Source organism: Panthera uncia, assembly GCF_023721935.1.
Source record: "Panthera uncia isolate 11264 chromosome C1 unlocalized genomic scaffold, Puncia_PCG_1.0 HiC_scaffold_3, whole genome shotgun sequence".
NCBI lineage: Eukaryota > Metazoa > Chordata > Mammalia > Carnivora > Felidae > Panthera > Panthera uncia.
This window is the reverse complement of record NW_026057584.1, coordinates 100,855,108-100,865,575: the sequence shown is the minus strand read 5'-3', so window position 1 is coordinate 100,865,575 and position 10,468 is coordinate 100,855,108. Positions and strand designations below refer to the sequence as shown.

The window sequence follows — 10,468 nt, the reverse complement described above, 5'->3', positions numbered from 1 at the left end:
TGATGATGATGATGGTGGTAGTCGTTGTGGCAATGATGGTGGTGGTGGTGATGATGGTGATGATGATGATGGTGGTGGTGATGATGGTGGTGGTGGTTGTGGCAATGATGATGATGATAATGGTAGTGATGGTGGTGATGATGGTGATGGTGGTCTCCCGGAACACTGTGAGGATGAGATGATGACGATGATGATGACGATGATGACGACAGCAACAACAGAATAGCAGCAGCTAACGTGAAGAGTCCTTGCTCTGTGACGGATAACATATTGATGGTTTCGTCTCATTTCATCTTCACCACAGGGCAAAAGAGAAGATTCCTTCCTCTCCCCTTTTCTACAAAGGAGGACACTAAGTCTTGGAGAGGCTGTGTCGTTTGTTGAGAATACACAGCGGGGCATTGGTGGAAACCAAGTTTTAATCTGGACCTGGTGCCAAAGCCCTGTGCTCCCCAGCCCTTGCGGAGCGAGCACACATAATGGGTGCTCACATGTGTGTGCTTCTGCCCTGTCGGTGGTGGGAACAGCATGTGACTCCGGTTATTGCCGTGACCCAGGGTAACAATCCTGTGTCTTCGAGAAGTCTTACCAAACACAAAGCACCTATAAGTACTGGTAAGATGCAGTTTTTTTTTCTTTCCAGACGAATGAGCTTGTGTTGAGTCTGGAGGATGACGACAGACTCATGCTGAAGGAAGACAGCACGCTGCGAGCCGCTGGAATCGGTGAGCGAGAGGGGCCCTGCGGTGCTGGAGGGGCGCTCGCTCCCCCAGCCTCTCTGCTGACGCCCGGCTGATGATGTTTGGATAACTCACCGCAAAGTAAATGCTACCCTGGGTGCTCTTTACACTCCCTGATAATTATTCAGAGGAGGAGGACGAGAATGATGTACATTCAGATCATTTGACTGAGGGCAGGAGATATCTGCTCTCCAAATGTGCAGAATGCAAATAGTTCTTTTCAGCAGGTATGCTCAGAATTCTGCTGAGAGTTATTTTAAGTGATTGGCAGGTTATTACTCACTTAATAACCTACTTACTCTTATCAGCATCATTTGAACTGACGGTTTGAGAGAAACGGACCTGGTAGAAGTAACGTGGAATAATGAAGTAAGATGTTGTTTGTATAACGTGCAGCACAGTTTCTAATAGTCTTCTGGATCACTCAGGGCCCGCCAAGCCGTGGAATTTCAAGCAGGAGCCTAGTGTGTGCGGTTGAAAAGGGGCCCCACCTAGCTCTTCAACCTGTGTGTGGTTCTGTTTTAAAGAAATACCATGTGACATGTTTTGTGACCATTAGATGTCACTCTAATTCTGTGTATGTACACCTAAAGATCATCTGGCGATAGCAGTGAAAATTTTCAGAGGTGTGAGCAGTTAAAGGCACTATGCCTCTGACGTACCTCTGCGGTCAGTGACTCTAATGAAACAGCACAGATCACACTTCCTTCATAATTATTTACATGTACTGGTTAAGGGGTACTCTAAGTGAGGTCCCTGTTAGGAGGCTTTCCATCTTTTTGGCAGGTGTTCTCTTGAGTCATTTTAGTGACATATGTCAGGAGTTTGGTTTCGAAGGGTCCGTGTGGCTAAGGTAAGTTCCTGACATGTCTTCTTTTTTTTTTTTTTTTTAACGTTTATTTATTTTTGAGACAGAGAGAGACAGAGCATGAACGGGGGAGGGGCAGAGAGAGAGGGAGACACAGAATTGGAAGCAGGCTCCAGGCTCTGAGCCATCAGCCCAGAGCCCGACGCGGGGCTCGAACTCGCGGACCGCGAGATCGTGACCTGAGCTGAAGTCGGACGCTTAACCGACTGAGCCACCCAGGCGCCCCCTTGACATGTCTTCTAATTTAAGTAGGATTTTGAATAACACGTTACAAAATCTTAGACTGACTTTCCCTGTTTTTTTCCACTATTAGCTGGATTTAGTGTCTTTTCATATTATAAATAGGTAAGATTGCTATTGTTTGAAAACACAGTTTTTATTTTGGCATTTATTTCTTCAAATGCTATTATATTATTACAGCAAGTGGCACCTGTGTTATTGACGCATACAGAACCTAGAATTTAGCCCCGCTTGTTACTAACGCATAAAGCTGTAATTATTATAACAGATTGCTGTGGTATTAATGTACGGATTGAAAGCTGCATGGAAAAGATCAGAAGCAAACTAAAAAAGAAGTCAGAGTTCGCAATATGATACAGTTTTGACATCTCAAATAAGTGGGGAAAGAGTGAATTAGCTAGAAAATGATGTCAGGCCCATTGCCAAAGCATTCAGGAAAATAAAACTTAAATCCTTATCTCAATCTTTATTCCAAAATAAGTTGTGGATTGATTAAATGTCACAATGTAAAAAAAAATTTTTTTTTAAATAAAATGTAGCTTAGTAATTTCATAATCATGGGGAGAAGAGCTCTCCAAGCATGACTTTGAAGGTAGAGCCATAAATCAGGGCAAAATGATATATTTGACCACGTAAAAACTAAAAATTGTAGGGGTGCCTGGGTGGCGCAGTCGGTTAAGCGTCCGACTTCAGCCAGGTCACGATCTCGTGGTCCGTGAGTTCGAGCCCCGCGTCAGGCTCTGGGCTGATGGCTCGGAGCCTGGAGCCTGTTTCCGATTCTGTGTCTCCCTCTCTCTCTGCCCCTCCCCCGTTCATGCTCTGTCTCTCTCTGTCCCCAAAAAAAAAAAAAATGTAAAAAAGGTTGGAAAAAAAAACAAACTAAAAATTGTAAACAGAGTTAAAGCAGAAGCACCAAACTATGAAAAAATACTTTGTATATGACAAAAAAGTTATTAGCCTGAATTGATAAAAGCTCTTATAATTAGCTTGAAAAAGATAAGAAATCCTACTGGTGGAAGAAATAGCTAACATATGAAAAATAGTTCAGCCTTATTAGTCCTGAGAGAGAGAGATACATGATGATAGATGCTATTTTATGTAGTAATAGTAATCTAGTGGTTAAGAATTAGAGACTGGAGCCAGAGTGCTTGGGTTTACAACCTCATTCTGCCACTTACTGGCTGGGTGACCTTGGACAAGTACCAATTTGTTATTTATTATTTCTTTTAAACATTAAAAAACATTTAAAAAAAATATTTATTTTTGAGAAATAGAGCACGAGCAGGGGAGGGGCAGAGAGAGAGGGAAACACAGAATCCGAAGCTGGCTCCAGGCTCCAAGCTGTCAGCATACAGCCTGACATGGGGCTCGAACCCATGAACCGTGAAATCATGACCCGAGCCAGAGTCGGCCGCTTAACCAACTGAGCTGCCCAGGCGCCCTGACAAGTAGTGGTTTCAAGACTAGCAGACATGAAGAAAAGTGGTAATATCCAAGAGAATGTTGGGAAGTGGATACTCTTTTGTACTACTCTTGGGAATGTATATTACCTCTAACTTCCTGTAGGTCAGTTTGGCCAATGAGACTTTCTCGCTCCTTAACTTTGTCTTGTATCTGTTACCAGGCCAACAGGAGTACGCTTCCTCAAACTCTGTGACTCCCCGGAGGTTGAGATGTGCCTTCAGAGGGGTGGCAGGGGTTCTCTCCCCTTCCCTGTTTGTGAAATCACTGGTGTAGAGCTTTCTTTATTGAATGGAAATAGAATATATTGTGTGATACCATTACTGTTTAAAATATATGTTTACACATCTGTATGTGTATATGGAGAAAAGATCATGTAACAAAATTTTAGAAATGGTTCTTCGGGTGGTGGCACTTTAAACAATTGATTTTTTTTTTCCTCTCCATATTGTCTAATTGTTCTTGTAGTGGAAAATTTTTATACAGTTCACATATACTTAATTTGTAAATTAAGGAACCAATTTTAAAGAATAGACTCCTGAAAATTGGTTTGAGTGAGGGCTCTGCATTTCACTTATTTTGTGACCTTTGGGAAGCCATTTAGTGTTTTTGAATGTTCTGATCTCTATAACACAAAACAGAACCAATTAGACCTGTGTCAGACTGTTGTCTTAAGAGTTGAATGAAAAAAATATATGAAAGCATCTGGAACGATGTCCGTAGAGACCCTCAGAAATACTTATTTGGAAACCATTTTGGAGAAGGCAGTTGGCAAATGTGAATTGTTGGTTTAATTGTCTTTAATCTCAGACTCCTGTATGGGCACCTGGATGGCTCGGTTAAGTGTCTGACTTCGGCTCAGATCATGATCTCACAGTTTGTGAGTTCGAGCCCCACGTCAGGCTCTGTGCTGACAGCTCGGAACCTGGAGCCTGCTTTGTATTCTGTTTCTCCCTTTCTCTCTGCCCCTCCCCTGCACAAGCTCGCTCGCACGTGCGCACGCCCTCTCTCTCTCAATCTCTCTCTGTCTCTCTCTCTGTCTCTCTCAAAAAGTGAATAAACATTAAGAAAAATAAAAAAAAACTTTCAGACTCATGTAATGAACCACCTGTGAAGGTAAGCATCAAATCCATCTTTTTGTCATTCCTGTTTTAAAGCCATGGGTCTTTGGCGAGAATCAGATCCTTTCCACGAGTCCCAGGGTGGTACAAGAACCTTGCAAGCCCCTACCCCTGCTCAGGGGTGACGCTAGGCCCGGCCTGAGTGGCTCTCCTGTCCCACGCGTCCCTCCGTGTTGCCTGGGGCCGTGTAGCTGTACCCTGGAGAAGCTTCATTTAACACCTAGGGAAGGAGGTGACGGGCCCTGGAGACCAACCAAAAATTCTAAGTGGGAGTAGAGTTGTAAAAACGACCCTTGAAGTGTGCGACTTTTCTGGGGAATTGCCCCTCCCTCAGTGCTGTGTCTGGTTCGTTTTTTTTTTTTTTTTTTTTTTAATTTTTTTTTTCAACGTTTTTTATTTATTTTTGGGACAGAGAGAGCCAGAGCATGAACGGGGGAGGGGCAGAGAGAGAGGGAGACACAGAATCGGAAACAGGCTCCAGGCTCCGAGCCATCAGCCCAGAGCCTGACGCGGGGCTCGAACTCACAGACCGCGAGATCGTGACCTGGCTGAAGTCGGACGCTTAACCGACTGCGCCACCCAGGCGCCCCTGGTTCGGTTTTTAAGAGGTTTAAGGGAAAAACTCGATGTCGTCCCTCTCCCTTTGTACCACTTGATCTTGCTGTAGAGCTGTCACTCTGCCATCACAGCCAGTTGCCATGGGAATAATGCCAATGTAACAAATTTATCATTATGACTTCTCTGCAGAATTCATGAAAGGGAAAGAAGGACTGTGTGTGTGGAGGGGAAATGAGGGGAACAAACTTGTTTGAAGATCTCTTTTCTCACGGAGAAATTCTCCAGTTCCTGCTCCGACCTTTTATCTGCATCGCAGATCCCAATTGTATATTCTGCGCCTGACGTCAGGGCAAATTTTCGCTTGCGGACTCAGAGCTAAAAGACAGAAGTAAAAAGATTTGCTTTTTGGAAGGAAGAAGAAAGCTTGGCTCAGAACTGTTATTTGTAATTGAGAGATTTTTACCTTGTTATTAATGATTGTGGTTTTGTGCACTGATTCCCCTAAGTGGTAGATTTGCATGTAAGTATTTTGGGGGTATCTCTTTCCTTTTGCAATACTCTGCCACTATTATCTTTTGAGTCTTCTTTCCTTAGGAAAGAAATGGTGGCAGGGTAACTCTTTTCAACCAGTTGTGTTTTGCTGGAAATATTTTAAGACAAGATACAGTGGGCCAAACCAGAAGTGCTGATCTGAGGGAAGAGCTTGCGTAAAACCAGATCCTGTGATCCTTCCAAAGCTCCCTTGTGGTCTGTTTTCCTCCTGCGTGTCAACTCTTGGTGCCTGCCCACGACCAGATCCCTGACTCTGTGCCCAGCACCTTCTGATGACCTCACACGTACAGCTGATATTGTGGGATTCTTTGGCTTCCATTCCTTTATCAGGCTCGTGTTTGATTTGTGTTTCCTGAAGGTTTGGGTCCCTTTCCCATTCTCTTCTGGGTAGTAATATCTTCGGGCAGATGTGCTCTCCTCCCTTGACAGCACGGGAAGGGGGCTGTTCTGTACTTTAAACATCAACACAGTGATAGTCTGGTACTCAGGGAAGTAGGTGCTAGACCCAGGAAATTGGGCTTCCAGAGCAAGAGGTCTGGACTGTTTCCTTTCTACCTTCCCCTCACCATTGTGGACATCACAGGCCTGTGTCCAGTCTGTCAAAGGTCAGATTTCTTTTACTATTCATTTTCTTCAAACTGTAGCTTGAAACCCTCTCTGCCAGCTGATCTCAGGAACACCAGACGCTTGAAGCAAACATAAAATAAAAACCACTGTGTTTGGGAACTTTCTGCCTGATCCCTTTGGTGCAAAGTTAGAAACATAATTCAGCTGTGAGCACAGTTTTGAATGATTTGTACATTGGGATTTTATGAACCTTGCAAGGGTAAGATGTATTCCTGGGCCAGGAGAGAGGGCAGAACTTTGTCCTTTCAGAACTTTGTCCTTTTGGTCTCAAATTGCCGCAGAAACCAAACCTCGCTCTTCGCGTATTGTGTGTGTGTGTGTGTGTGTGTGTGTGTGTGTGTGTGTGTGTACGTGTGTCCATAATCTGCAATTATTATCACATTACAGACTGCCTTGATCATTATCTGTCCCACAGAGTCAGCGCACAGGTCTCTGTCTCTCTTCTCAGACAACAGTTACTGTGCCTTATGCTACATTGGTGCTGACTAGTACAGGCTAGGGAGTTTGAAACTGCAATAAATCCTTGTCGATGGGTGAGTTTTTTGAAATAAGCTAGTTAAGGAGTTTAAGCAGATTGCCTTGAATTTTCCTTGAGATTTCACATTTAAAATTGGTTTTTCTTACATCCTTTTATATAAAGTCATTATTATTTTCCTTTTAAAGGTGAACGTATATGGTGTCTGACCTGTTTAGACACATGGTATACAATTATTCATTTCATTTTCAAAGTTTGAATGTCCTGGCTTATGTTCATTTCAGCAAACTTGAAAGTCTGCATTAAAATGGTGCGTGGTATTTGAAGGATTCTTACTTAATATCATTTGATGGTAAGACAAAGGATGAACTGGCAGTGTATTTATTGGATTTTAGATTTTACATTCATTTCAGATCCACTTGCCAAGGCGCTCTGCACCCGAGTGCCCTGTCGCCTACAGCACATTTAATTTAAAATCAGGTGCCCTGGGGGACTGGCACACAGTAGCCTTCCCGAGGGTTCTTCTGGAGCCATTTTAAATAGAATTGGAGAAGCAAGAATTTAAGGGATGATGGTGCGAAAGGGTGATTATGGAGAGGTCTTGAAAATCTTTTGTAATTTGTTTTCATTTTAAATTCACAAGTAAATTTGCATCATCAATACAGGAAATCGTTGTCTCAAACATTTTCAACAGAATTTTATAGACTTTAAAAAACATTCCATTTTGTTTGAGGACCACATTACTAAAGTTTACAATACGTCTTAAGTCTTACTTTTTAATGTTCCGAGTAACCTGCTTTGAATTTGTGTCTTGTTTTCCAGTTTTTTAAGGGTGTCAGTTTTACCAGCCTGAAGTTTTTGAGTGTAATCCATTTGTCAGTCTTGTTTTTTTTTGTTTTTTGTTTTTTGTTTTTTGAGGAAAAGTATTCATCTGGAAATAAAATCTTGATCTTAGGAGGATCTCATTTTGAGCCTGTATTATGGGAGAAGGCATAAATACTTTAGATAAATAATGAGTTGATCTGTAAGTTAATTAAACCCGAGCAAACCTGCATGTCAAAACAAAAACGCTTCGTCAGTGTTTTCTTTACATCCGCTTATTCTGAACCTGTTACTGCGGTACTGAGGAACCATACGATGCATCCCTTTCTCAAAAGGGGTACAGATAAATGTCAGCTGCAGTAAGTGAAAACCGTAATTACAGTTAGTGTGTATTGAGCAAAGTGCTGTGTGGGCAAAGCACTGTGTAAAGTTCTGTATGTAAATAGCACATCCTAGATAACACTTTGCATTGTGATTATTAAGAACAGGGTGCCTTTTGCCCATTCTCCATTTGAAGAACGATTAGCATCGCTTGTAAATGATATAGGTCTACCTTTGGGCTTGCTTCACTTCAAGAAAGGAAACCCCGGGAGCTTTTTATAGAAAGGACAGACCCCAAAACATCTTCTCTTTGAATACTGAATTTTCTGAAGCCCCCTTGTCAACAGTTTACTGATTCCAAGTGCGGGGCCTGTTAGCCATTCTTTTAAAGGCTGTTTTCTTGTAAAATGTAGCTGTACGTGAGCTTCTGGTTTGCCTGGGCTGCATTTGTTTACAGCCCCTCCTCACCGATTCTCAGTTTCTCTCTGCCCACCTCCTCCCCACCCCCAGGCTCATTGTGCCGAGATTGTAATCTGATTTTCATCAAGATTCATCTTCACTTAATCTTGAAGATGCAGTGAGACTGGAATGAGGATCTGAGACTATGGGTGTCTTTATTTTCTTCTTTCCACATTTCTGTGTTTTCTGTAATGAGCACGGGCAACTCATGATTGAGAAACAATAAATTTGATATTCTTAAGACCAGCATTTTTTTTTTTTTTAACTGAAGTGCTGTGCCAAGCTCCTTAATTTCATTCTTTTGTGGTAAATTCTAGCGATGAGATGAGTTTGGTAAACTAAGAGACCCGGGGGTGGTAATCCTTGGCATCTTTCCCTATTATCCTATTTATTTGGCTTGAAGAGTTTTACTTGTCTGTTTTTAGAGGATATGTTAATTGAGTGATCAGTATTCATTACAAATAATCTTGTCTGTTTTCTTGTCGAGATTCTGAAGGCCCTTTTGCTCTTTCTGTAAAAGCTAAGCAGACTGTATTAACTTCTGGTTTAATTTAAAAAACGAATGTGGAACTTGTTGGCGCACACCTTAAAGAATTGCATGTTTAATAATTGGAAGGCTTTCCATCAGATTTGTCTCCAGTCTGAATTAATAATGTTGCTGACTTATTGTTTTAGAAGACGGAGTCCTTGACCTGCTGGGTTGAAAGAATGTGACTGCTTTGCCCCTCTGTGGGTCCTTTAGCTGTGCTATATCCCCTGTGAATAATTAGAGGTGTTTGAAGGTATTGCGGTAGAAGCCAATTTGTGTCTTTCACTTTGCATATTGTTGAAGCCTCATGAATTAGTCATAAGCAGGCAAAAAATTAACTTCTTCAGACACATATTTTGATGGGTCATGAGGGAGAATGTAAAGTGATCTGTAAAGTATTCTACTGATCCTCTAAGTATTAAATTATTATACCTACAGGCTAATTTCAGAGAGAGAAAAAAAGAGCATTCTTCCTCTGCCTTCAGTAACTGAACAGCAAATTTGGGGAAAAAAAAATAAATGTTAATTTTCTGGGACTGTTAAGAGGTCTATAACATGAGCAATTTTATGGTTTCCTGGACACCAGAGTCTTGTACGAATTCTTGTTTTTAATTGTTTTCTTGTGTATTTTTCTTTTTAATTTTAAATTATTCGAGTTCAGAATTCTTACAACAACCAATACTTCTTGTTGATTTGATGAAACGTGAAACCAAACAAGTAGCTCATTTTTCTCACTTTCGGCGTCTGAAACACTGAATCAGAGTAATATGGATTTCAATACTTGCTTAAAAATCTAGTTTTACATTAACATTTTTTTTCATTGTCTTTTTTTTTTTTTTTCAGCTCATGAAACTGAAATTGCATTCTTCTGTGAAGAAGATTATAAGAACTACAAAGCTAATCCCATTTCATCCTGGTGAAAACCCTTTGGGGTCTCCCTTTTTGCAAACCTGTCTTAAGCTTTTTATCCCACTAGTGAGTTTTTTTTTTTTGAAATTGATAAATAAACTTAAAAAATTAATCGCAGGCTCTGCGATTTTTGCTGAAGTCTGTGGTGTTTTCTGTCCCTGCAGGTCTGTACTTTTTCTTTTTTTCTTGTTGTAAAATAATGTATTTATTTATGAGAAAAAAACAGACGATTTTTTTTTTTAAGTGAAAGAAATGGTTATCCAAAAATCATCATGGACGATTGGTTCTCTAGTCATAACTTATTTTTCTGAAATTAGGGGTTATTTGGGTGGCTTGCATGTTGGGTTCCTTAAAAAGATTGGAAGATGGGGCACCTGGGTGGCTCAGTCAGTTAAGCATCCAACTTGAGATTCTCCCTCTCCCTGCCACTCACTCTCTCTCTCTTTCTCTCTCTCTCTCTCTCTCTCTCTGCCCCTCCCCTACACGTGCTCTCTTGGATGTGTCCACCCTCTCTGTCTCTCAAATAATGAATTTCAAAAATAATTTTTTTAATAAAAAAAGAATGTAAGACTAAGGTCATTCTGTTCATTTTGTGTTCTTCCCATGGTTTCCATTAGAGCCACTGTGGACCGTTACCGTCTTTGGTTAGCAGAGATTATGAGTCTCTCATGACCACCAGTGGCATCTTTTTGGCCACAGGGAGAGGTTTTCTGATGTAAGAGTGTTTCTTTTCTTTTCATATTTCAGCCCACACAAGTAACACGACTGATTTCCCACCCCCCGAGC

At 41.4% G+C, this 10,468-nt stretch overlaps 1 protein-coding gene across 6 annotated transcripts in view; it reads left to right on the top strand.

The window, feature by feature from the left end:
• Positions 1-9,948, top strand: part of CC1H2orf76 (chromosome C1 C2orf76 homolog) — a 66,214-nt gene extending 56,266 nt beyond the window's left edge. For 4 of the 6 annotated variants that reach the window (XM_049615741.1, XM_049615742.1, XM_049615743.1 and 1 more), the window contains 2 exons: positions 644-725; positions 9,617-9,948. In XM_049615741.1, the coding sequence (XP_049471698.1) occupies positions 644-725; positions 9,617-9,693 (159 nt within the window). In that variant the 3' untranslated portion in view covers positions 9,694-9,948. Of the gene's footprint in view, positions 1-643; positions 726-1,526; positions 1,594-1,921; positions 2,494-9,616 lie in introns of those variants that run through there. The other 2 variants (XM_049615740.1, XM_049615738.1) reach the window with 2 other exon arrangements.
• Positions 9,949-10,468: the final 520 nt, after the last annotated feature.